This window comes from Phascolarctos cinereus, unplaced genomic scaffold (genome assembly GCF_003287225.1).
Source record: "Phascolarctos cinereus isolate Bilbo 61053 unplaced genomic scaffold, phaCin_HiC Scaffold_4;HRSCAF=312, whole genome shotgun sequence".
Taxonomy (NCBI): Eukaryota; Metazoa; Chordata; class Mammalia; order Diprotodontia; family Phascolarctidae; genus Phascolarctos; species Phascolarctos cinereus.
This window is the reverse complement of record NW_027555847.1, coordinates 127,859,605-127,887,509: the sequence shown is the minus strand read 5'-3', so window position 1 is coordinate 127,887,509 and position 27,905 is coordinate 127,859,605. Positions and strand designations below refer to the sequence as shown.

The window sequence follows — 27,905 nt, the reverse complement described above, 5'->3', positions numbered from 1 at the left end:
AGTTAATGCAACAATATAATCTTTTGAAGCAAAATAATCTTGAATTTGGTACATAAGAATATTAAACACTACTAAAAATGTTATTATTGGTCAAAAAGCAGTGGACAAAATGAAGCAACTCTAGAATAAGGTTGCGGCCAAAATGGTAGCATAGGAAGGATTTCTATCAAACTGAGACAAGGTTTCTTTACTTAGGCTGTTCCTAAGCAACCGATGAAGTAGAAGTTAAGAGAAAGAGATAGCTTCTCTCTATTATTCTATGGCCATGATTGTGGCCCAAGTAATCAGTGGAAGGAATAAGGTGGTAGAGGTAGTTTCTACCTTCAAAAGATCAAATAGGGGGCAGCTATTTTGTGACGCAGTGGATAGAGCACCAGCCTTGGATTCAGGAGGACTTGAGTTCAAATCCAGCCTGAGAGACATAACACTTACTAACTGTGTGACCTTGGGCAAGTCACTTAACCCCACTGCCTAGTCAAAAAACAAAACAAAACAAAACAAAAAGATCAACTAGTACCATCAGAACTCACCATCAAGAAAAAATACCAGGGCTGGGGCATACCATATTCTCCAGGGAAGACAGCTTCCACATACCAGGTCACCAAGCCATAGAAGGCAGAATCAAATAGCAGCATTATCAACACATGCCCAAAAGTGAAGTTATCATCAACATTAACTGATCTCATGAGGTATTTCCATTGAATTCCCACTCCTGAAGCACAAAAGGGAAGACAATTAGAATTACTGGTAGGCTAAGACTAGATCAGAGTTGTCCTGAAGCTTCTTGATCTCAAAATGAAGAATACAGGGCAGCCACAAGACTGAAAAATATGTAAGCCTGTTATCAACCCTGTTGCTGTGAATTATTTACTTCTTAAAGCACCCAGTAATATTTCTTTTTGCTTTAGTTTCTGTTTTTAATTCAATTTTACTTTATAATACTGTATTTCAGTTCTTAATTCTCCCCCTCTCACTTCCCCTTCCCCACCTAATGAAAAAGCAAAAAAAAACCCAAACCCTTTACAAATAATGTAAAGTCAAACAAAACACGTTCCCAAATTAGCTATGTCCAAAAACAAAAATGCTTTCATCTGTACTCTCAGTCTATTACCTCTCTATCTGGAAGGCAAAAGCATGTTTCATCATGAATCCTCTGGAATTGTGATTGATCAGAGTTCCTGTCTTTTAAGGTTAAATGTTTTTATAATATCATTATTTTTGTATAAATTTTTCTGGTTCTGTTTACTTAACTTTGTATCAGTTCATCTAAATCTTTCCAGATTTTTCTGAAACCATCTTCTTCATAATTTCTTACAGCATAGCAATATTCTATCACATTCATATACCATAACAGCTATTCTCCAATTGATGCGCAGTCCCTCAGTTTCCAATTCTTTGCCACCATGAAAAGAGCTGCTACAAATATTTTTGCAGAGATAGATTCTTTTTCTTTGCACAATTGGGGTATTGGATCGGAGAGTTTACACAGTTTAATAGCTTTTAGGTGTAGTTCCAAATTGCTTTTCAGAATGGCTAGACCAGTTTATAGACCCACCAACAACACTTTGATGTAACTCATTTCCCACAGCTCTTCTGTCAATATTCATTTATTTTCCTCTTCTGTAAACTTCACCAATTTGATGGGTGTGAGGTGGTACCTCAACCGTTCTTTTAATTTAAATTTCTCTAATTATTAGTGATTTAGAGAATTTTTTTTTCATATGGCTATTGATAATATGGATTTACATTCCACAATTAAAGTTTCTTTAGTCTTTAAGTTGAGTTTTCTTTGAAAATTTCAGGATTCACCCAAACCCACTAACTGCCAATATTACCCTTACATTTAATTTTATAATATGGGTGTGTATGGTCCATTTTCGGATATGGTATTAAAGATCAATGATTGGTCAAATTGTGTTTCAGTGAATTCTTCAAGAGTTTCTTCTGCTTTTCCTGTCTGCACTTACTACACTTCAGTACCTTATGAAATTGCTACTTGGGTGTTCCTCATGATGAATCTAATAGAATTTTTCATGGTATATTAGAACTAATCTCTGGATATAGAATGTATACTTTGAGGACTACAACTGTACCAATTTTAAGAAAACCCAAGACAAAATCTGAAAAGGGAATACATTCGATTAATTCTTATTTATAAATGATTTGTATGGAAATGATAATGCATTTTAGTGTTTTTGTGTCATTATAAACACAATAGCCTATTAGACAGAGAGGTAGGGACGCAAGAATAAACTATGAGTAACCAGTACTGCAGTGGTTCTCAAAGGGTATGCTAAGGATGCCATATTTTGACAAGCATGCTATGAATTGTATGGAATTTACATTTGCATTCCAGTGTGCATGCATGAATTTCCTAACTCTCCCATAATATGCTATGATTCCTAACAGCAGAGAATCATAATGTAAAGTGAGCAAAAAACCCTGAAAACTATGTGTGTTGTTGATTTCAGAAAAAATTGAAAAAAGAAGATAAAGCATCATTGAAGAGTCCTTTACTCCTCTGATCTACAGTGGACAATAGCCACAAGGGGATAACTTTGGAAACTACAACTAGGAACTGTCCAACTGTAGTCCTCAAAGTGTACAATTCATCAAAGAAGGATTCTCTAACCTTTGATTCCAGGTGACAAATTGTCCAACTGTATACTGTCTTAACGTACATAGTATACACATTTACTTTTCATTTTTTTCTATTTTTTTAAAAATTTTTTTAGCATTTTTATTTAAAATTTTGAGTTCCAAATTTTCTCTCTCTCCTTTCTTTCCCTCCCTACCCCCTTCCTTAGATGGTAAGCAATCTGATCTAGGTTATACAGGTACAGTTATGTAAAATATTTCCATATTAGTCACTTTGTACAAGAAGACTCAAATAAAAGAAAAAAAGAAAGAAAGAAAGTGAAAAATAGCAAAAAATCAGTCTGTATTCAATCAATATCAGTTCTTTCTCTGGAGGTGGATAGTATGCTGCATCATGAGTCCTTTGGGATTGTCTTCGATCATTGCATTGCTGAGAATAGCTAGGTCATTCACAGTTCTTCACTGAACAATATTGAACAGCCTAATTAACCTTAAGAAAATAAGCAAAGATCTCCAAGAGAGACCTGACAACTAGAGGAGCATTCTTCTACAGTATACTGTAAACTTCTGGAAGCTAGCTTCATCAGGATGAGTAACTCATACAGAATCATTTGGTACATAGATCATATTTGTATCTTCTATCTTGTATATTGCATGTCCTCCAATATCTGCCATCTTCCTCCTTTTTATTACTAATATGATGTAATAACCTTCTAAAAATCTGCAGGCTTAGGGGAAAGGAAAAAAGAAAAAAATACCCAAGAGTTTCCCAATTCCCTAGCGCTGACAGAACTGAGAGGTTTGGACCTACGCTTCCTGATAGGGAGTCCATCCTCTATGCTAAGGAAGATATTACCCAGGTCCAAGCGCTCAAGCAGAGGCACTGGACCGAAAAGCCTGGAAGCGTCAGGTGGAGTCTGAGACAGCCTTGTAGCTGTCTGACTTACAGGAACCTGAGAGATCAGGCCCAAAAACCCTTCCAAGGCAAGCTTAGCTAGCTGCTTGGAAATCCCCCTCCCAGCCACAAGGCAAGAAAGGAATTGGGGAGGGGGAGGCTTACCAGTCTTGGCTGAAGAAGAGTTTGAGATTTAGCAGTGTTTCCTGGTCAGGGAACCATATGAAGAGGTCTAGGACTTTTGGGGTGCTGCAAACCCAAAATTGCGGTACCGGGCCCTGCTGAATGAATTCAACTCAAATCTTCTTCAGCCAGAGGAAAAGTTTATTAGTGATAAATCACAGAGGCCAGGTGACACCCATAAGGACAGATGGGCATGAGAAAAGCTCAGCCTTTGGGGCACAAGAGATTCTCAGCTGGGTGATGCCCATAAAGACAAGCGGGCATGAGAGGTTCTCAGCCTTGTGGGCCTGAGATTCTCAGCTACATTTACTTTTTAAAAAAATTAATCAGGTGCAGAACATTTCAGATGAGAGAAACGCCACTGGCAAGAGGAACTTCAGTTGAAGGGTTAAAGCCCAAACCACTTCCTGGCCTGCCTGGAAGTCCAGCTGCAGAATTGCTGTTTGGACTGTGGGGACTGAAGGTCAAGTCTGTTGAGCAGTTCCATCTTTGCCTTTTGAGCATAATGTGGTAGAAGCAGTGGGTTCTGATTTATATTTTGAGTATTTGTTGGTGTGTGCCTGTGAATCTTTTGTGCTTTGGGCATTTTTTCTGTCATAGAGAAGGTAAGTGACTGTTGTATACCTGATATCTACAATTTGTGCAATTAATGTCTTTTTTGAGAGGACTCTGTTAATCCTTTTGGAGGAGAACTTGGACACAAACCATGCCCAGGCTTTAAGGGATTTCCCCTGCAACTAAAGCGTAGGAGCAATGAGGCAGAATGAGCATGAGAAGGATCTGACATCCTCTCCCAAAGAATGAGCTTCCCAATGGCTGAAGTGGTCTATGTGTGTACTGAGAAGGAGCTCCTTATTTTATTTATAGGCAAATGAGATAATATATTTAAAGCACTACATAAGTGTTAGTTATTATTATTATTGTCTATTTTATGTACATTTAATACAACTGCTCTAAAAACTGAAAATGGTATTGCCATCCCCTTTATTCAAACACAATCAGAACTGGCTATCCTAGACTTATCTTTGATCCAAGGCAAGCTAATGCTCAAACTTCAGAGTAAACCTTTCAAATACCATGCCCCGCACAGAGTAGGTGCTTAATAAAAGTCTGTTGACTGAATGAAGATCAATCACTTTCTGCCTGTTTCCAGTCAATCAAAGCACTAACCACTATCATCACAAAGTGTTTGTCAATTCCAGGGTGAATAACTACACCTCGAAAATTATTTCATTCACCCTAGCAGAGCATAAATTTTTTGTTATCCTTTTTTCAATTGGATTCAGCAAACATTTTTTAAGCACCTACTATATGCTAAATACTATTCAAGGTGCTGGGAGAGTGACAAAATTTACATAAAACCCCACCCTTGCCATCAAAATCCTTAACGATCTGGTCTTGAGTCACCAAGAAAGACAGTTGGCCAAGTTATTTATAGAAATGAGGTATTAACACAAAGCTAAGGATCACTAAACTACCACTCTTTTTCTAACTAAAAACCTGCCATCGTGGGTTTCCTTTTAAGCAATGGAAAAAAGAAGTCAGTCTTCTATGAAAAATATTTAAACCAGCTGACCCTCAGTATAGATTGGTCTCACTTTAAGGAAGAGAGATTCCTGAACAGTTTCTATGGCAAGGGAACACAGCTATATTAATGCATTTCCTCCCCCTCCCCTCCAAAACTTAATTTCATTGTTCATCAGGTTCCTCTCCTAATTTAAGATCAAGCTTGGAAATAAATGGAGTTGATAACAGTTCTCTAAGAAGCTGTTCCTTGGGTTGGGCTAGACTTACATTTTTTCTTTATTCCATCCACTTCTCATTTTTATGTAGCCTTCCTGATCCTCCAACTGCTAGTGCCCTCCGTCTCATATTTATTAGCTTTACATTTATTCTGTATATATTTTCATATCTACCAGTCGTCTCCCCTATAAGAATGTAAGGTCACTGTGAACAGGGACTGTATCAGTCTCTGTATTTCTACCTCCAGCACCTCATATGGTGCCAGGCCCACAGAAGGCATTTAACACGTCACTTGTTCACCAACTGATGGATTCTCAATCATATGTGTTGTCTTTATGTTACCCTTCTCAACTGCCTAAATCCTTTCCATACGCCTACAAACATATTCAGGTTTCCCTCTATTTCTAAAAAACTATTCTGTTGACCATTCTAGCTCATGCAGCTACAATCAAATGTTTCTCTTCTTCCTGTTACACTACTCAGAAAAAGCTGCCTACACTGCATGCCTTCACTTCCTCACCCCAACTCTCTTGTAATTTGGATTCTGGCTCCACAATTCTAAGAGACTATTTTTTTTTTTTTGGCAAGGCAACTGGGGTTAAGTGATTTGCCCAGGGTCACACAGCTAGTATGTATCAAATGTCTTGTCTGAGACAGGATTTGAATTCAGGTCCTCCTGACTCCAGGGCTGGTACTCTATCCACTGTGCCACCTACCTGCCCCAAGACTATCTTCTAGTCATTAAATTCAATAGCCTCTTTTAAAGTCTTCATGCGCTTGAATTCTCTGCAGTACTAAACACTGCTGACCAGTTCTTCCTAATGGATATTATTCCTCCCTTTGCTTCAAAGAAACCATATTTTCTTGCTTTTCTTCCCAGTCTAGAACTGAACTCATCATCTTTCTCCCCAAACTGGCTAGCCCCTCTTCTTAACTTCCCTATTACTACTGAAGGTACCACCATCATCCTAGCTACCCAGGCCGACAATCCAGGTGCCATCCTCTATTCCTCATTCCTTCTCATCCCCACTCCCCCACATCACATCCAATCATTTATCAAGTCTTGTGATTTCTACCTTTGTACCTACCGTCTCTCACATATTTCCCCTTCTCTCCTCTGACACTGCTACTACCTGAGTACAAGATCTCATGACTTAATACCTGGACTATTACAAAAGCCTGCTGGTTAGTGCCACTGCCTCAAGTACTTCCATACTCTTTTCATATATTTTTCCATACTTTCCATACATACATGCTTTCTATACTTCCAACCATTTTGCATTCAGTTGAGCTTCTTAAAATGCAGATATGACCATACTTTTCTCTAACACTGTACCCCCTACCCCAGTTTCCCAATACCTTCAGGATAAAAAATCTTCTGTTTGGCTTTAAGACCCTTCATCACTTGGCCCCTTCCTATCTTTCCAGTCCTTGCACTTTACTCTTCCTCCACTTACTCTGCGATCCAGAAACACTAGCCTCTTAATTTCAAGTGTTTCTACCCAAAGTCCTCCATGCCTTGTATTTTCTCTCCCTCTTCATCTCTGCCTCCTGGCTTCCCTGGCTCTCTTCAAGTCTCATCCATCAAGTGTTTCCTAGCCCTCCTTAATTTCAATCCCTTCTCTTTGAGATCACTCCTAATTTATCCAGTATAATATCCTGTTCATACATAGTCGTTGGCACATCATCTCCCCAGCATTAGGCTGTGAACTTCTTCAGAGCAGAGACTGGTTTGTTCGTTTGTTTGGTCCTTCTTTGTATCCCCGGCGCTTAGAACAAAGACTGGCACATAGTAGATAGTTAATAAATGCTTACTGAATGACTGAAATCACAAAAGAGAAAAATACTACTTGGAGCTATGACGGTTTAAAAGAGGACACACAACAGCTAACGACTAGAAGATGGCAGCAGTGAGCATTCAGCCAAGCTGCCAGCTTGCAGCCCAATGACATCATCCGAGGACAGTTCCTCAGGGGTTCTAAGCAAGCATAGTGCTGGCTGGAGGCAGCAGGGTGCCAGAAGGACTGCTGCTTTAGAAATATGAGTTGTCCAGGCTATCTGCCCCCCTACAAGTTCACCAGTCACTCATGTTCCTTGTAGGTACTCTCTCCCATTGGTGGTGTGGTAGTCACAAAAAAAAGGTTCCCTTGAGAGGATGGGGGAAATGTTTCTTTTATTATAATGCTCATTTAAAGGTATTTTGCTTTGAATCAACTAGTCTGCTGGATAAAAAAAACCGTGCCATTAGACAACCAGGGACTGTGGCTTGTTGATGCTGGCTTACAAATAGGTCCTGAATCTGGGGTAGCTTTAAGAGGATCTATGTGTGAGAGAAATCCTAGTGATACACCTAGATAGCTCTCTACTTGCCCTGCTCTAATACATCCTTCACACTTCTACTTTAATTCTCTTCCTCCTGTGCTCAGAAATTTTTAAAGTTCCCTAATGTCTACCAAATAAAGTTCAAACTACTCTTATTAGCACTGAAGGCTCACTGTACAATACAGACAAACTGTAGTGCTGTCCTTCCACTCCCCATTCTCTCTGTCCCTAATGTGTTCTGTTTTTCTCCCCACCTCCTTGTATTTATTCAGGTTCATTTCAGCTACTGTAATGGCACTCTCTTACAAATGTACTGCAAATTTATCCTTTTAAGCTCAAATCAAATGCTACTTCCTCTGTAAAGATAGTTGGTCTGTATCTAACCCTCTTCTCTCTCTCTCTCTATACATATACTCACTACCATTGTTTGCAATTGCAGAATACTGGATAGAATTTAAAAATAATAGTTCATAAATGGTTGAATAAAAGAATGCTACAATGTTATGAGCAAGATGAGGTATACAAAGAAATTTGGAAAGTTATACAAAGTAATGCTTCTTGAAGAAAACAGAACCAGAAGAACAGTATGCACACAGGCTACAACTATTTAAAGGGAAAAAGGAATACATGGATATAGAGAAGAATGGACAAAAACAAAGGAAGGAAACACAAAGAGAAGAATTACTATGGAAATATTGCACATTGAAATTAATTTTAAAGTATAAATTAATTTCCATGACCACCACCAGAAATGTTGTAAGCAGAAATTAATTTTAAGTGTAAATTAAACATATAATGCTTAATCAGTTTTATTTTTTAAAGTCAAGTGTATGATAAATACAGCTAGGCAACCAGGTAGCACAGAGGATAGAGCATCAGGCCTGAAGTCAGGAAGATTTGAGTTTGAAACTAGCCTCAGACACTTACTAAGCTGTGTGAAACCCTGGAAAGTTACTTAACCCTTATTTGCCTCAGTTTCCTCATCTTCAAAATTGGGATCATAATAGCACCTACGTCCCAGGGTTGTTATTAGAATCAAATGAGATAAATAATTAAAAAGTGCCTGGCACTGTTCTAAGTGATATATAAATGTTAGCTATTATTATTATTAATAAATTAGATTAAAACATATAAACAAAGTGTTGGAAGAAACCGTAGGGATTATTGGTGCAGTTCCCTCATTTATAGATGAGAGAGGGGATGTGATTTGTTTAAAGACAAATGGTGAGACAGGCAACGGCAGAGCCAGGACGAAAACCTGGGTTCATAGAAACACAGGATTATGTCTAGATCAAGAACTAGAAGTGACCTCAGAAGCGTCTAATCTGAACTTCTCATTTTATGGACAAGGAAACAGGCCAACGAGACTTAAATGACTGGCCCGAGATCACAAGGAAGTAACTGTCAGAGGCAAGATTTTAACCTAGATCCTGTGACTCCAGAGATCTTTCTATTGTGCCACCTCCTTGAAGGGGCCTCCTCCTCAAAGGACATTTGTTGGACAATACTGGAGAGCAGAAGGCTTTGAAGACCACTCAAATGGCATGCCCAAGGGGCACTTACAGGTGCTGCAGATGTGAAGGGTCACTCATACTTTATTAAATGTGTTCATTAACATTTAATAATTAATCAATAATATTCATCAATATGAATGTTCAATAAAAATGAGTTGAATGAGGTTAACTCATATTGGAAACTTCACGCTGTCATTGTCTGCCATTGGTCTAAGCAGTCCCTAAAGTAGCAAAGGCAACAATTACAAAAGAGAATACTCACCTTTTGCTTCAAACTTGCCTATGAGCTGGGCCCCCAATGCCATAGCAACATTTGAGAAGAGACAGGAAGATAACTTTTGGTTGAGGGTCATCCAGTTATATCGAGGACCAATGAAGAAGTAAGGAATATACATAAAGAAATAGAGGAAGCCTCCTATGGCAGCTGCCAAATTGGCTGCAAATGGGGAAAGAATGAGAAAGAGATTAAGCAATGTCCCAAGAATAGAAATACAAACATTTCATAATAACAAGAGCCCTATACATCTATCAAGGTTTTTAGAAGAAATCCAATCCTCCACTTAAGAAGCAAATTGAGCCTCTTTTGGAAGTTAGTCTTCTATAATACAACAGTCAAGGAAATTTATAGCCCATTAAAAGAGAAGCAAAACACTTCTGTTTAAGAAAGTTGTCTCATGTTCTCCTGCTGATTAAATTAAACACAGCATGACAAAATAATCACATATTACTTGCATACCAGAGAATCATACTGGCAAACTCCCATCTTACCCTAGACAATACTTGGAAATCCTATCACAGTCCCTTTATAGCCTGTTCCCCAAAGGAAATCTCTCCTCTCCAATCCTTAATTACTTTCCTTCTCCCCTCCCTTGCCTCAGCCTCACTACATATCACATCCCACTTCACAAAAAATGATTAAGGCCATCCTCTATGAGCTCTCTTGTATTCCACAAGCTTTGCTTCTACAGAGATGTTTTCTTCCTTCTCTCCTGTCTAGAGTAGGGAATATACTATAAAGAGACTGCCAATATGACCTTTCATTCTGCTGCCAAATTTCTTGAATAAGTGCTCTAGATTGATGTTTTCATTTCTTGACCACATCCATCCTAAAAAATTCCCTACCAGTGGACTTCTGTCCCCTCAACCCCACAAAACAGCTATCTTCAAGTAGCTGAAAGGCATCAACTTGAAAGACAAGTTAGATGTATTCCACCTGGCACCAAAGGACAGAACTAGGAGAATGGGTGAAAACTGAAAAGAAATAAATTTAGGCTTGTTTTAAGGAAATACTTCCTAATAACTAGAGCTATCTCAGAATGAAATGAGCTGTCTTAAAATGGCAAAGTTAATATTATTTAGGGTGAGAGCTTTATCTAAATTTACAGAAAACACAATTCTTCCAGATAGGTCTAGTTATATACCTTTGGCGGGTGGGAACAATATCCCAAGGCCTCATCCTGGGCAGGTTAGGCTAGGTGCTTTTTGGTTTTTTTTTTTTCCCTAAAAGGTACTGAAATTGTCCTCCAGATTTAATTGCCTAAATGGAGGAAGGCTTGGGTTGCTGACATAGCTTCCTGGTCTCTTTTGTACACAAACATGAGGAGTTTTGAACTCTTCCTTTAGGCTTAGGACCAAAGACCAGCTGTATATCCAACAGAAGTACAAGAAAGCTGTACTCAACCAAATCAATTGTATCTTCAATGAATGTGCACTTTAAGAAAAAAGGTTAGAAAGCTTTTAAGAATGAAGTTCTGAAGACACAAAGAAAAACTATTCTGAAGGGGAAGAAAAAGAAGAGTTATCTTAAGGGACCTATGTAGATGGTAAAATCACCACCCAAAGTTTTAGAAGTCATATACTGGGGAACAGATTAGATACATAACATGCAGAAACAAACAAACATAGTAACATAGTGTTAAAAAAGAAACAAAACAAAGAATGAAACTATTAGGCTAATGACTCAGTATCTGACAGAAACTGCTGAGAAAACTGGACAATAGTTTAGCAAAAATTAGTGTTAGAACATGATCTCTCACCATATACCATAATAAAGGAGCAAGGGAGGAAATGTTTTCTGGGTAGGAGAAAAGTTCATGACAAGACATAGGATTGAGAGGTTCACAGAAGACAACATACACAGTTTGATGACATAAAATTGAAAAGTTCTTACATGTATAGAAATCAATGCAATTAAAATTAGAAAGGAAACAGCTGGGGGAAATCTTTGTAGAGAATTCCTCTGATAAAATCAAGGTCTGATGTGTAAGACATATAGAAAATCGATTTAAATATATAAGAATGATAGCCACTCCCATTAGATAAATGGTCAGAGGATACGAAGAGTTAGTTCTCAAAGGAAGAAATCCAAGATATCAACAGACATATGAGAAAATGCTCCAAATCACTAATAATTTTTGAGAAATGCAAATTAAAACAATTCTGAGGTTCTATCTCATACCTATCAGATTGGAAAAGATAACAAAGTAGGAAAATGACAATTGTTGGAATGGTCATGGGACGGATATCCTGGTGCACTGTTGGTGAAGTTGTGGGCCAGCCATTCTGGAAAGCAGTCCAGAACTGTGCCCCTGGAGTCATTAAATAAGACAAGATAATACCACTTGTTTTTACCTGAAATTAAATGTTTCATTAAAAACCAAATATTGAATATCAATATAAGTAATTCAATTTTCATAGTGACTCTATATGCTTTAATTTCAGTACACAAGATGTCAACACTTTTCCCATTACCTCCCCCCCACCCCACTCTAGTCCTGTTCAGAGTTCTAAGTCACTTTAAAAAATTAAGAACTCAGATCAATGTAATGAACAATCATAGCCCTAGAGGACTAATAATGAAGTATGCAGCCCACCTCCTGACACACGCAGTGTGACTCAAGTACAGAATAAAATAGACATTTTTGGACATGGCAAATGTTTGGATTTGTTTCGCTTGACTGTTTACTGATTATAAGGATTGTGGGGTTTTTTTTATTGAGAGAGAGAGAGAAGGGAGTTAAAAACAGTAATGCCAAAAAATAAACAAGAGAAGAAAAGAAGATCATTAAAACATTTTTTCAAAGTTCAGTTAAAGAAGTAAAATTAGAAGTAAAAGAAGTTTTAGAAGGAAACACAAATAGGGCAACTTTGAAAGTAATATGCTGAATATACATTTTAAAAACTGTAACAGATTTGTGATTTCACATATAACATTCTTTTTATGTTCTACTTTGTATACAGAAATGTTCTTTTTAGGTGTTCATTACATTCAGAATTTTAAAAATTGTAAAAAAAATTGTAGAGTTGATATAAACAAAGGAAGGTAATAAGATTAATACAAAATCAAAGCTTAGTCCAGTAAGAATGTTAGGATACTAAAGCTCCAAATGATCTAATTGCCAAGGAAAGATAATGACGACAAAAAGGGATTTTAAAAGCTATGTTAGGGAAAAAAGGGGGGTCAAAATTGGTGCAGAACTGCTGCTCAAGTTGGACTGGATGCTGATAAGAGAAGACAAAGAGAAGGTCAAAGTTCAATTCTTTTTTTTTTTTGCTTTTCTCCACCAAAGAGAATAAACTTTGGATTGGAAAAGACAAAAAAAATATGGCAGATAGGGAGTACGTACACAGACTAAGTGAGGAGACAGTAAGAAAGTATCTAACCATTCTTGGGGAGTTCAAGTCACTGCATAAAGAACCACTGTCAATGATCCAGAGGATTGCAAAAGCACAGTGTCATCTAGGCCCCCAAAAGGAGGAAAATGAAGTGTCTGCAATCTCTAGGTAACTGAACTTGGCTTAGATTCATGGCAAAATTATTGAACGTGTAATTATAGGGGTGGATACTTAATATCTAGAAAAGGGACACAGTGACTACAAAGATCCAGCGCGGCTTTAGCAAGAACAAGTTGTGCCCAATAACATAAACTATTTAGGGACGGGCTTTCCTGTTGGGAAAACTGAAAGCAGTTGAGTAAAAAAGATGAGGTTAGATCAGCATCTTATATCATATAAAATAGTAATTTCCAAATGGATATATAAAAAGTTACATAATTTTAAAATAGATGGAGGTTATCTTTGAGAACTACAATTACAGAAAGAATTCTTACAAGGAATAAGGGACATCTCAGAAGAGTTTAAAAAAGATCATTTTGCTTATATGAGGTTGCAAACTTTTTCAAAATACAAAATCAACACAGCTTATATAAGAAGGGAAACTGCCAATTGAAAAAAAAAGTATCTCTTCAAAGGTCTGATATCCAAGATATATCGGGAATCATAAACATATAACATCAAGAGTCATTCCCCAACAGATACACGGTCAAATGACATGAACAATTCACAAAAGAATAGCAAACTATTAACAGCCATGTAAACAACTGCTCTGGATCCTTTATAATAAGAGAAATGTAAATCCAAACAACTTAGAGGTTTCATCTCACACCTAAAAAACTGGCAAAGATGAAAACAGACAAAAATAGTCAGTGCTGGAGCAGTTGCAATGTGAATTGGACCAACTATTCTGGAAAGCAATTTGAAATTATGAAAAAGAAGCATAAAATGTTCACTCTCTTTGACTCAGAGATCCCTATGCTAGGTACCCCAATCAGGTCAAAGAAAGAAAGGTTCCATATACAGCAAAATATGCACAGTAGCACTTTTTGCTGTAATGAAGAACTGGAAACAAAGTAGGTACCCATCAACTGGGGAATAGCTAAACAAATTGTTGCACTTAAACATAATGGAATATTACTGTACCATAAGAAACAATAATACATATGAAGAATTCAGAGAAGTTTGAGAAGACTTTAAATGACCAATGCAATGTGAAGTAAGCAGAACCAGGAAAACAACATACACAATGACTTAAAAATGTGAACAGAAAGAATAATAAGACAATGCTGAATACTGTGTGATATCATAATGGCCAAGCTTGGTCCTTAAGAGAAGAGCTGAGAAAATGCAGCTCCTTCTTCCCTTCACTAGAGAGGTAGGGACTATGGATATGGAATGTTCCATGTGATGTTCAACTCAGCTGACGTTGGTTTTGCTAAACTGTTTTTTCTTTTGCTTTCTTAACTTTTATTACAAGTGAAGACTCACTGTGTAAGGAAAGTGGGAAGGATTATACCTGAGGGAAGAATATATAAAAACAAAAGATGCTAATTTTTCGAAAAAAGCACAGCTGTACTGGATTGACTTCATTTCCTTTCACAATATTATTAGATTAACAGATTAAGAAAGCATTGTAGATAATGTTTTCCCTAAATTTTAAACTAAGCATTTGATAAAGTCTATGAAGCTATTCCTATGGACAAGAGAGAAAGATGTTGGCTAGATGACTGCACAAATAAAGTATATTTGCAACTGGATGAATAGCCCAACACAAAGATATTCATTAATGGTTTGACGTTGACTCGGAAACAAGTCTCTAGTGGATTGCCCTCAGGGGTTATGTGCCTGGGCCAGTGCTGTTTCTTTTTTCTTTTTCTTTTCAAGGTAATCGGGGTTAAGTGACTTGCCCAGGGTCACACAGCTAGTAAATGTCAAGTGTCTGAAGCCAGATTTGAACTCAGGTCCTCCTGACTCCAGGGTCAGTGCTTTCTCCACTGTGCCACCTAGCTGCCCCTGTCCTGTGCTGTTTCAAAGATTTATAAACAAATCAGATACAGGCATAAACGGACTGGTGGATGACAGAGATCTACAAAGATCCTGACAGACTAGAATGTTGGACTAGATCTAAAAAGATGAAATTTAAATAAATGACAGAGTTAAATGACTAGTCTTAAACATGGATTTGAAAAAAACCAGTCTTATCCAGTATATGATATGGCTTGAAAACAGTTTGTTTGAAAAATCTGGGGAGGTTTAGTGCAAAGTTCAGTCTGTGTCAGAAGTATGACATGGTAGCCAAGAACAGGCTGATTAAGAATAAGGAAGTGATAGTCACACTGAATTCTGTTTTGGTTAATTAATCAATCAATCAATAAACATTTATTAAGCACCTATTATGTGCCAGTCACTGAGTTGGTGATAGGAGTAGAAAGAATGCAATAATCCTACTCTCAATGATAAATCCTAATCAGTGGGCTCTCTTCCACTGGAGATCTTCTCTTCCACTGGAGATCTTCAAGCAAAGTTTAAGTCACCACTTGCTGGGCATGTTGTAGAGGTGACTCTTCTTCAGGTATGGGGCACTGAACTCCCAACTCCACAATTTTGTGATTCTGTGAATAAATTCCCTTTAAATTCCCTTTCTATGATCCTATGATCAAGAGAGTACAATTATTTTCCTCCAATTTTTGAGATGAGTTAACATACTCATAACCACATAAGAATGAAAATCTAGCTCTGGGAGAACTGAACGGTCCTCAACAATCTCAGTTTCTTGCATGTGAAAACTGAATTGGAACACTGCACAGAAGGGGCCCCTCACAAACTCATTTCCACTATATCTCTGGGAGATATAGAATTTGATGGATTAGACCCACTCACCTTTACTGAAGAAGGTGCTGACCATAAAACTGAAGGAAATGGAAGAAATGGCGAAACACATCAAAAAGACAAATATCAAAGATGGATCACTGTTGGTGATCACTGCAATGTCCTCTTCCACCTATAAAACATTCATTAAACCTGTTTAGTCATACGGGTAGGAGTGTGCCAATTTTATGTAATCAAAATGATCTATTTTCTCTTTTATGATCACTTCAGTCTCTTGTTTAGCTAGTCCTCCCCCTAGCCATAGGTGTAAAGGTACTCCTCCTTATTCTCCTGTAATTTTTTTGTGCTGTGATCTTTTATATTTAGGCCATGTATCCATTTGGAGCTCGTTGTGATACAGAGTATAAACTGATGATTGTTGGTGTGAACCTAAGTCCTACCTAACTGCTTTTCCAGTTTTCCTAGCAGTTTTTGGGCTTATCCAAAGATAGAGCTTAACTCAATACTACACTAATATGTTTAGTTGTTTTGGGGTCTTTTTTTTGGTTTAATCAACATTAGTTTTTATGATTTATGCTTTATAGTGTACTTGGAGATCTAGTATTGCTAGCCTCCCTTTCATTCCTACTTTCTTTCTGCCATTTCACTATCTTTTTCCCCTTTAGATGAATTTTGTTATTCTTTTGTCTCATTCTGTGAAGTTGAACTTGGTAGCCTGACTGGCAAGGCATTAAATCTACAAATTAATTTAGGTAGTATCACCATTTTTGTTATCTTGCTATGATCCAACCACAGACAATGAATATCTTTCCAATCATCTAAGTCTTTCTTTATTCCTATACAAAGAGTATTTTATAGTTATATTTGTCATCTTGGTAGCTTAAGTTCCAGATATTTTATGTATTTTGCAGTTATTCTGAATATAAGTTCCTTTTCTATCACCTCCTTCTGGGTTTTGGTAGCAATATGTAAAAATATTGCAGATTTTATGAGTTTATTTTATATTCCTGCTACTTTAATGAATTACTAATTGTTTCAAAGAACTTTTTTGGTTTTGTCACCAAAATTCTAGTCATCCATATAAGTGATAAAAAGAGGAAATGGGACAGAAAGCATAAGCTGTTATTTAACATTACAGTACTGCTATTGCAACTAATTTCTACTTTAGTAATTGTTTCCCAAGAGACATAGCAAATAATAGGATAAATGTTTATGCAACACCTACTATGTATGTCCTAGGCACTATGCTAGGTGCTGAGGATACAAATACAATAGTGAGGCAGTTTCTGACTGCTTACAGTCTACAAGAGGGAGAAACATTCACAGATAAACACAAGATATATGCAAATATATATAATATATATATATATATATATATATGTATATGTATGTATAGTGATGGGAGTGGGAAGAGAGGAAGGATAAACAATTGGGGAAAATTAAGAAAGGCCTCTTGAAGGAAGTGGTATTGGAGCTAAGCTTTGAAAAGCTTAAGTGGTTCCAAGAAGCAGATGGGAGTACAGAGAGTACTCTAGGCTAGAGGACAACCTCTTTGCCTACAAGGCATAGATAAGGCACAGAGGAGGGGGAATGTCCTTAGAGGAAAGAATAAGCAGTCTTGTTGGGTAGGAGCATGGCAGGCATGAAGGAGAACAATGCATGATCTGATTAGAAAGACAGAAAAAAAAAAGAAAGACAGGAAAGAGCTAGGTGTGAAGGGCTTTTTCAATGCCCTTTATTTTTAAATAAATTTTGATTAATTTTTAAATTTTTTCCCCCAAAGGCAATGGGGAACCACTAAAACTTCTTGGACAGAATTCAGACCACATGGTCAGATCGGAGCTTCAGTGATATCACTTTGGCAGCTGTGTGTGGAAGATGGATTAGAGAGGGAACAGACCAGAAAAGAGAGAACTAGTTAAGAAGCTATTGCTTGGGGACAACAGTTCAGGAGAGTTCTCATGCTATTCTACAAAAAAAGAGTAGCTACTAAAAAAAAAAATCTCCTTAAAAAGGAAAAGGAAAAATAAGACTAAAAGGTCTGAACATGTCATGGGAAAATTTTATAAATAGGAATTCATTAAAATGCTAATAATTTTTAAAAGGATGATTACAATAATTCAGGAAAGAAATTATGAGAGTCTGTATTAGGATAATTCTAGTATGAGCAGAGAAAAGGGGCAGATGCAAAAGATGTTGAGGAGGCAGAATTAAAAAAAGACTTGTCAACTAATTTGATATTGGGGATGAGTAAGAGTGAGGAGCAGGGATGACTCCTAGGTTTGAGTGACTGGAAGAATTCTTACTTTTATATTTTCCATCAGCTATCACCTTCATCACACTAAGCCCAAGTGAAGCTTCCCTCTCAATAATCAAATTCAAAAAGCTGGAGAAAACCAAATACTTGCCTTGATACAGAAAAGTACAGTCATAAAAAAGACGGTAAAAAGTAGGAGGAGGAAGAAGGTGAGGAACCAGGCGATCCAGTGAAGCCAGTTGCTGAGTCCCATGATACGCATGTACTCCTGTGAGGGGTGAAAAAGAAAGCAAATATTACAAGATTCGACATTTTATCTGCTGTAGGATTAGTATAGAAAACGATTCCCTACATCCTGGGAAAATTAAGATTAAGGTTTCTGTGATGCTTCTTTATATTTAAAATCTAGGATTGGCAATTTCATTTTAATGCTTATATGTAAGTATGTGTGCAAGTAGGAGAGAAGAAAGAAAAATGAAGACCATTAGTGTCTATATGACTTTGGAAGAATACAGGTAGGTTCACCTCTTAAAGTAATTCACATTTTTTTTTTGGTTTCGTTTTTTGCTTGGCAATGGCGTTAAGTGACTTGCTTAAGGTCACACTGCTAGTAAGTGTCAAGTGTCTGTGGCCAGATTTGAACTCAGGTCTTCCTGACTCTAGGGCTGGTGCTCTATCTACTGCACCACCTAGCTGTCCCATCCATACTTTTTTTTTCTTTTAGGCAACTGGGGTTAAGTGATTTGTCCAAGGTCACACAGCTAGTGTCAAGTGTTTGGTCTGAGGCCAGATTTGAACTCAGGTCCTCCTGACTTCAGGGCCGGTGATCTATCCACTGCACCACCTAGCTGCCCCTTGTTGTTTTTTTTTCACATTTTTTAAAATGGGGAAAAAACCCCCTCCAGAATCCAGAACATCATGTAGTGACTTAGTACCCTTTACTCCTCAAAGATTTTAACATCTGCTGTCTTACTCTGCCCTATAAAATAGGGCAGGGATCACCTCCATTTAATAGACAGAAAACAGAAGCACAGAGGATTGTGTGTATGTGTGCGTGTGTGTGCATGTGTATGTGTGTGTGTGTGTGTGTGTGTGTGTGTGTGTGTGTGTGAAAACAACAGGCACTTCATGATGAAATGGCTGATGCACCAAAAAATTCTGAGAACTTCTCTACTAGGCCAGCTATGAAACCTGAATTTCCCCAAGTGAGCATGCTCTTACCATTTCATGCATAGAAAGGGAATGCCTGGGATTTCCAGCATTTCTCAAACCACACAACAGTAAAGAAACATCAAGTAGATTTATAGAATCCAAAGAATTAGAAGGTAGCTTAGGGGCCATATACTTTAACCTTCTACTCAGTGTAGGAAGCCTCTCTGCTACATCACCAGCAAGTCAGCTTTGTTTGAACATTTCCAATGACAGCAACCACATTACCTCATGGAGCACCCCACTGCATTTCTGGACAACTCTAATTAGGTTTAATTCAGTTCAATGTTAAGTGCCTCCTATGTACGTAGTAAATATAAATGGCACTTATTAGGTGAAATACCAGCATACAAAGAAGGTAGCTCAAATGTTTATAGTCTGATGTCAGAAGTAAAGACAGATGCACTAAAATATGAATTATAATATGCTATATGCATAGAAGAGGCACAAAGTGCTAAGACAGATTCTTAGAAAGTTCTACCTCCCTACAGCTCCATCCATTGCTCCTACTTCTGCTTTTTGAAGTTATATAAAACAAATTTAATATCTATTTCACATAACTGACTTTCAAATAACTTAAATATCTGATGCCCTATGTATTATGTCCTCTTTAAATCCTTCTTCAAGCCTCAACATCTATGGTTTATTCTGAAATTTTTTCTTTTTAAATTAAATTAAATGACTTTTTGATTAACAAAAATTGATTTTTGCTACTTCTCTTCTCTCCTCACCCCAACGGGGAAAAACAACAACAACAACAACTTGTATCAAATTTGCAAAGTCAAGCTAAATGAATTCCCACAAAGCCATATCCAAAAAATATTCTCATTCTGCACTCTGAAACTATGACCTCCCTGTTGGGAGTTGAGTGTCATTCTTTATCCTCAATCCTTTAGGATCATGGCTGGTCATTGCAATAATCAGAGTTCTTAAGTCTTTCAAAGTCGTTTAACTTTACAGTTGTTACTGTATAAATTGTTCTTCTGGTTCTGCTCACTTCACTTTGCATCAGCTCATGCAAATCTTCCCAGGTTTCTCTAAAACTGTCTCTTTCATCATTCTTATAGCTTGGCAATATTCTGCTACATTCACATACCGTTATTTGTTTAGTCATTCCCCAACTAATGGGCATTTTCTCGGTTTCTAGTTCTTTGTCACCACAAAAAGAGATGCTTGTACATGAGTCCTTTCCCTCTTTCTATGACCTCTTTGGGGATCCATCAGCAACTACTTTGATAGGACAGCGTGGCAGTTTGTAAACCCTTATCATCTTGGTCTGTCCTCTATGAAAGTACTTCTTGTTTATCAATGTCCCTATCAAAAATGGGGACCACAGTATTTCATACAGAGTTTGATAAACAAGTATTTTTTTAAGCCCCTACTATTTATAAGACACTGTGTTAGGCATTGGATTAAAAATCAGAAGCAAAAGGTCCTCCTCTCAATGAGGGCCTTTACTATTTTAACAGGGGACAACACATATCTACACAGGTGTAAACAAAACATAAAAAGCAGACATAAACAAGATGATTTCAAGTGCATGGAGGGTACTAACGTGGAATAAGGCTGGGAAGGGAAGATGGGGCCAGGCTGCAAAGACCTTTAAATGCCAAATAGAGGAGTTTAGAGATTTAATCAGGAGCCACTAATGTTTACTGAGTAGGGGATGAGAAGGTCAGAACCATGCTTTAGGAAAAAAACAAACACCTCTACAAAGGAGAACTACTGCCTTTTACTATATATTTTTTAAATTAATGTAGTCACTACAATTTTACTAATGCAAAATAAAATCACATCAGCTTTTGAGCCAGTCAAAGCACAGTCCCTTATATTGAGCTTCTGGAAGATTTATATAGTCAGGGAAACAGGGACTAAACCTGGGATTTCATTGGCATAGGAAAATTCCTACTACCAAGGCAGGCCACCACCTTCTCTGAAACTTATAGACTTAGAGGGTTACCTAGAACACAGAGGCTGATAATTTGCTCAGGGTCATATAGCCAAGTATGTGTTCCCTATGTATCCCTGATATCAGATACTATCAGAGATATCTGGTGCAACTGGTGGTGCAGTGGATAGAGCCCTGAGCCTGAAATAAGAGAGACCTGAGTTAAAATTCAGCTTCATGCAGTTACTAGCTGTGTGATCCTGGGCCAGTCATTTAACCTCTATCTGCCTCAGTTTCCCAAACTGTAAAATGGGGATGATAATAACTACCTAACAGAGTTGCTGTAAGGATTATATGAGATAATAATTGTAAAGCACTTAGCACAGTGCCTGGCATAGAGTAGGTGCTTAATAAATTTTTGTTCCCTTCCTTTCGCCTTACCTTTGATACAAAGATTTCTTTCCCAAATGACTACTTCCCTTCTTATCCAATTTTTCTTTTGTTCTCCTTCATACAACAGCTTTTCAACTTCACTTCATCAAAATTATCTGCTTTGCCTTCTGTTACCGACTCTATCATCCCTTGTTTGGTTAATTTTTTTCATCTAGCCACACTTATGAAAGGAAACTCAGATGTTACCTTATTTTAAGATGTGACCTTTAATATTCAGGTTATGTATCCATTTTAAGCTTATTTTGTTATATGTGTTAAGCTGTTGGTCCAAAATGAATTGCTTTCAAATTGCTTTCCAGTTTTTTTCAGCAATTTTTGACAGATAAAGAGTTCTTCCACAGGCAATTTATATTCTTGGGTTTACTGAACACTGAGTTACTAAATTCAATCATTTCTGATCCTTCCTGATTTAGTTTGGGCATGAACAGATTTCAGAAGAACTGCAAACTACTAGTACCATGTGAAAGCATGCTCCAAATCACTAATAGAGAAGTTCAAATTAAAAAGACCCCAAGGCTTCCTTTCATGCTCTACAAATCGGCAAAGATTAAAAAAAAATCAATATTTGGAGGGTTGCAGGAATTTAGATAAACCAATATAGTCTTGATAATGCTATGAATTTTTTTTAAAAATTTTATTAATTTATTTTATCAACAATCACTTCCATATGCTTTTGAGTTGAAAATTTTTCTCCCCCTTCCTCCCCACCACCCTCCCCAAGACGGCACACAATCTGATATAGGCTTTACATTTACATACCCATGAAACATATTTTCACATTAGTGAAGTTGTAAGTAAAAATTAAAACCAACAGGAGGAACCATCAGAAAGATGAAACAAAACTCAACAGAAGGTAAAAATAAGTGATAGCGACTTGACTTCCATAGTTCTTTCTTTGGATGTGGACAGCATTTTCCATCCCGAGGCCTCTGGAGATGTCTTAGATCCTTGTAATGCTGAGAAGGGTTTAGTTTAACAATATTAGTCATTGCATAACGTGGCTGTTATTGTGTATAAAGTCCTCTTGGTTCTGCTCACTTCACTCAGCAAATGCTATGAATTGTTTTAAATGTTCTAGGTTTTGATTTCATAATTACGCAAGAAAAGCAACTAAACTATTTACATCCTGTGGCCCAGTGGTTCCCTAAGTGGGCATACACCTTGAGAAGGTGAGAGATGGGAACAAGGATCTAGTATATGCCAAAATATTTCCAGCAGCCCTTTCTGTGGTAGTACAGGTCTGGAGGGGTAGGGACTGTCTTTCTTTCTACTTGGATTTGTATTCCTGGCACTGAACACCATGCCTGTGACATGGTAAGCACTTAATACATGGCTGCTGACTGACTTGACTTGACTTGGTTGTCCATCAACTAGGGAATGGCTGAATAACCTATGATATATTGAATATAATGGAATATTACTGTGTAGAAATGACAAATAAGAAGAATTCAGAGAAACCTGGGGGGAAATGTATAAAATGATACAGAGCAAAATAAGCAGAACCAAAATCTTAAGTACATATACAATGACTATGACAAAGTAAATGAAGAGATAAACAAAAGGATGCCAAACTCTGAGTAAGTGAAATACCAATAATGACCTGGAAGAACACATTATAATAAGGAAGGCCATCAACTCCCTCCCTCCTAGCAGAGAGGTAGGGGACAGACAACTAGGGGAGAAGATTGTTTATGATGTCAGATACAGGCACCATATTGGATGCTTTTGGTAGGCTGTTTTTCTTTGTTAAAAGGTGAGGTTCAGTTTGTGATTGTGACATAAAAATACTGAACATCCATAAAACTTTAAGCAATAAATTTGTGTGTAAAACTTGTACATTATTACTGTGACAACTAAAAGATACATGAAGTATGAAAGATAAACTAAACTGCAATGAAAAGAACACAAAATCAGAATGTCAAGGTATGAGTTCGGGCTCTTCTCTCTATGACTTTGAAGTCAGGAGAGACTTAGGTATAAATCTTCCCCAACATTTACTACCTATGAGACAACTGACAAGTTATTTAACCTCAGAACTGTGCTTAGCGGGCAAGGAAGAGATGACGATCTGACTAAAGAAACAGACAAACAGGCAGAACGATAACCAAAAGATAGTAGAGAATCACAATCATGGTGAAGGAAGGATTCAAGATCAACTTTACTTGAACAAGAATCCCCCACTGTTAGGATATAACAGATAAGTGGCCATCCAGCCTTGACTCAGAGACCTCTAGGCAGGGGAAACCTACAACCTCTGAAGGAAGCCCACTGCACTTCGGGATGGCTCTAACTGTTATGGCATTTTCCCTGCATCAAGCCTAAATCCACCTTTCTTCACTTTGCTCCCACTGTTCCTACCTGCAGAAACAAGCAGAACAAGTTTAATCCCCTCCATAGGGAAGTCCTTCAAATACTTGAAAGTAGCTATTTCCACTCCCCCTTCACCTCCACTCCTGTCCCCACCCCCACTTCCCAGTTCTCTCCTCTTGCGGCTAAACCATTCCTAGTTCCTCCAGTTAATCCTCATATGGCACAGTTTCAAGGCCCTTCACTGTCCTGCTGAATGAATTTTTGCTTGTCTATGTCTTTCCTGGAAAATGGTGCCCAGAACTGAACACAGCATTTAAGATGTGATGTAACCAGAGTAGAAAGAGTATAGCAGCTCTCTTGTTATGGACACTGTCTCTCTTAATGCTACCCAAGTCAGTATGAGCTTTCTTGGTTGCCATCTTACTCTGTCGATTCATAATGAATTTGCAGACCACTAAAGCACCCAGATCTTTTTCACAGGAAAGACTGTCAAGGCCAGGTGTCAACTTAAGTTGATTTTTTGAACCCAAGTATTAGGACTTTACATTTATTCCTATTATCATAGATTCATATTATCATATTCATATTATCATAGATGGCTTCAATTTAGATTTAGAACTGGAAGGGGCCTTAGTAGTTTAGTGAGAAGTGGCATTTGAGTTAGTCTTAAGTGACAGCGGTGTCAAACTCAAATAGAAACAGATTTCCAGATGTTGCATGATTGGCCAAAGTCTCTAATTTAAGCTGTTTCCCAGTATTTGGTCTATAAACTAGGAAAAGCTTCTTTTTGGGATTCCCTTCTTTCACCAACACGGCAATTTTCTTGTTATTTCTTATTTGCAGCGATAAATAAAAGCCATCATGTGGTCCTGTCTGTTCCACCCAAATCTTGGTTGCTTCTTCCCAAGACATTCCTCTTTCTATACTTATTGTGTATAGTTCAACATGGCCTGAGGTTGAATATCCTGGTGTTAGAAATTTCTTAGCATCTGTTTTCCTCACCTTCTCATCTCCAGAACCAAGATCTAAAATACCCATATCATATCTACCATTTTTTTTTGACATTTTGTATGACTGCATTAAGTGTGTCTGAAAAATACTGAAACAAAAAATACTGCTGGTGGACCTTCATACCTAAAATACGATTTAAGAATTTTCCTATGTTATTGTAATCTTGATCAAGAGTCAAAATTCCAGAGCGGTCTTCCACATTTATAAAGCCCACGCCTATTAATCCTTGTTGGACATCTTTGAAGAATTCTCCTGGATAGTCAGGAGGTGGCGAGACCATCTAGGAATCTAGGTTCACAATAGATTTCATAACAATTTCCAAAGCATTTCTCCCATGCTTGTTATCAAAACTGAACCTGCTCAACTCTAGAGATTCTGTTGCTCTTCAGACTTAGAAAGCACAAATTAACATTATCTGTGCTGTACTGTATTTTTATTTATTTTGTTAAACATTTCCCAATTACATTTTAATCTGGTTGGCTACATTGAGTTGTGCCTGCTGGCCAGAAATTTGATACCTGTGGTATAAGTAAAGAAGGATGAGAACAAGGAAGGAAAAATAGTCCAGTTTGGCTAGAACACAAAATATATTAAAGACAGCAGAATGAGATAATACTGGATAAGTATGTTAGAGGATCTTGAATGAATGCCAACATCAGGAGTTTAAATTCTCTTCATTAGGCAATGGAGAGCCACTCAAGGTTTTTAAATAGAAAAGAAATGTAATAATAGTGGTACATTAAGAAGATTCCTTGGGCAGTAGTACAGAAGATGGATTGAAGAGGGAATTAACTGGAGACAAAGAAGGCTCTTACAAAGTTCTAGTCAAGAAGAGGTGAAGGCTTAAAATAAGGTCATTGAAATAATAATAGCTAGCATTTATACAGTACTTTCAGGTTTGCAAAGCACTTTACAAATATTATCTCATTTGTTCCTCACAAATGCCTTGGGAGATGGGTGTTTGCATCTCTTTTTTACAGATGAGGAAACAGAGGCAGACAGAAGTTTTTGTTTTGTTTTGGTTTCTTGGGGGGAAGTTGGTTGTTGTTGTTTTTAAGTGACTTGCCCTGCATCACACAACTAGCAAGTATCTCAGGTAGGATTTGAACTCCGGTCTTCTTGACTCTAGGTCCGGCACTCTATGCCTGTACCACACAAGCAGCCTCCTAAGTGGGAGTGAAGAGAAAGGGCCAGATTCTAGACAGACTGTGGAAAGTAACTGAATGGACATGTGAGGCAAGGCATGGGGAAGAATTAAGATAACTCCAAAGTTCAAGCCTAGGTGATTTGGGGGATAGTGGTGCTATGAATATGGATGAGGACGTTAGCCTTCTGTTATTCATTTGCAGCTACTGTCCAAATACACATATTTACAGAGTAATTCAATAAGTTGCCTACAGTGTCAAACATGTGGCCCGTGAGTCTCCAATTCAGATTAAAATATAATTGGGAAATATGTAACAAAAAATACAACAGAACATAGTTAATGTTAATGTATAGTTTTGTAAGTCAATACGCAGTAGCAGGGATCCTCATGTCTAGTTTAATGGCCCTGGTTTTTGACACCACTGGTGTGGGCAAGACATTGTTTCATCTACTTTGTGCTTCTCCTGTGGATGGTTAGACCAGTTTCTTTTGCTATTATAAATCCTACTAAATTTAATCTTTTTATTTTGGCCTTTTGGTTCAACATGCTGAGTTATTTAAGATTTGTGCAATGTATTAGCTCTTCTTCAGAGTTTTCTATTCTATGCAAATTTGATAAGCAGGATTTCATTGTCCTTCACCCAAGTTAAACAAGACAAAGTCCATTTATCCTGATAACTCACAAGATCCACCTTCACGACCCTGCATAATGCCACTAACAACCTCCTTCTGCTTAACAAACAGGTCCATTCATTACTGCTCTTTGGGAAAGAATTATGAATCTGTGTAATCTTTTTCATCAAGTTCACCTTCCTTCATTTTCCCCACAATGACATTATGAAAGACTTGGTCAAATGTGTTACTGAAATAAAGTATTTGAAATCAAGGTCTACAATACCACCTTGCTATTTACATACAATATAAATAGTATACAGTTATACAATAGTAGACACCATGCTCACAGCCATATCCATCTCCAGAAATGCCTGGAGAGTAAATGGAAGGATGTGCAGCCAGAAGATGCAGCTCTTGAGAGACTGACCGTGCTCAAGACATTTAACACCACATTCTGAACCTTCTCAAATGTAGTGTTAAATGTCTTGAGTGGCTTTCCTCATTCAATTTTCTAAAACTTTTCACTCAAAGCCTTTAAAATGCTCCTGTAATCCCTTCAAGGTTTGTGCCCACTTGACATATTCAAAATAATGAGCCACTAACTTTGAAGGTAATTAAAAAAAAGAATCCCAAAAATGTTTTTGAGTAATATTATTATTATTAGATTAAGTATATAACCTCTTTTTTTTTTTTTGGTGAGGCAATTGGGGTTAAGTGACTTGCCCAGAGTCACACAGCTAGTGAGTGTTATATGTCTGAGGCTGGATTTGAACTCACATTGCTTTGGAGTTATACCTCATCTACTACCTGGTGCTACCTTAAAATATATCCATATCTATCCATATCTATATCTATATCATCATGGGCAGCTATGTGGCATAGTGGACACAGAGGCCAGGCCTAGAGTCTGGAAGTCTCATCTTCCCAAGTTCAAATCTTACTAGATTTACATACTTACAAGATGTGTGACCCTGGGCAAGTCACTTAACCTTGTTTGTCTCAGTCTCCTCATCTGTAAAATGAATTGGAGAAGGAAATGGCAAACCACTCTGGTATCTTTGCCAAGAAAATCCCAAATGGAGTCATGAAGAGTTGGACACAAGTGATACAACTGAACAAAATGAAACCATACATCTATATGTGATAGAAACCACCTTACTGTTCAGTTATACATTAATGTGTTTATTCCGCTATTGGTATTTTATGTATTTACAACATAATCTCTAACTGTTAATACCTGAAGAGCAGAGATTATATTCACCAAGGTGTAGCACTTCACATAGTACTATGCATAAGTATTAGCACTTTACATATGTT

The 27,905-nt window shown here is 37.4% G+C and overlaps 1 protein-coding gene across 1 annotated transcript in view; it reads right to left on the bottom strand.

Moving 5' to 3' along the window:
- The window catches only part of ABCA3 (ATP binding cassette subfamily A member 3), a 117,486-nt gene that overhangs the window by 45,700 nt on the left and 43,881 nt on the right, over positions 1–27,905 (bottom strand). Inside the window, 4 exon segments of the mRNA XM_021006534.2 lie at positions 531–712; positions 9,518–9,691; positions 15,751–15,871; positions 18,108–18,224. Coding sequence (XP_020862193.1) covers positions 531–712; positions 9,518–9,691; positions 15,751–15,871; positions 18,108–18,224 — 594 coding nt within the window.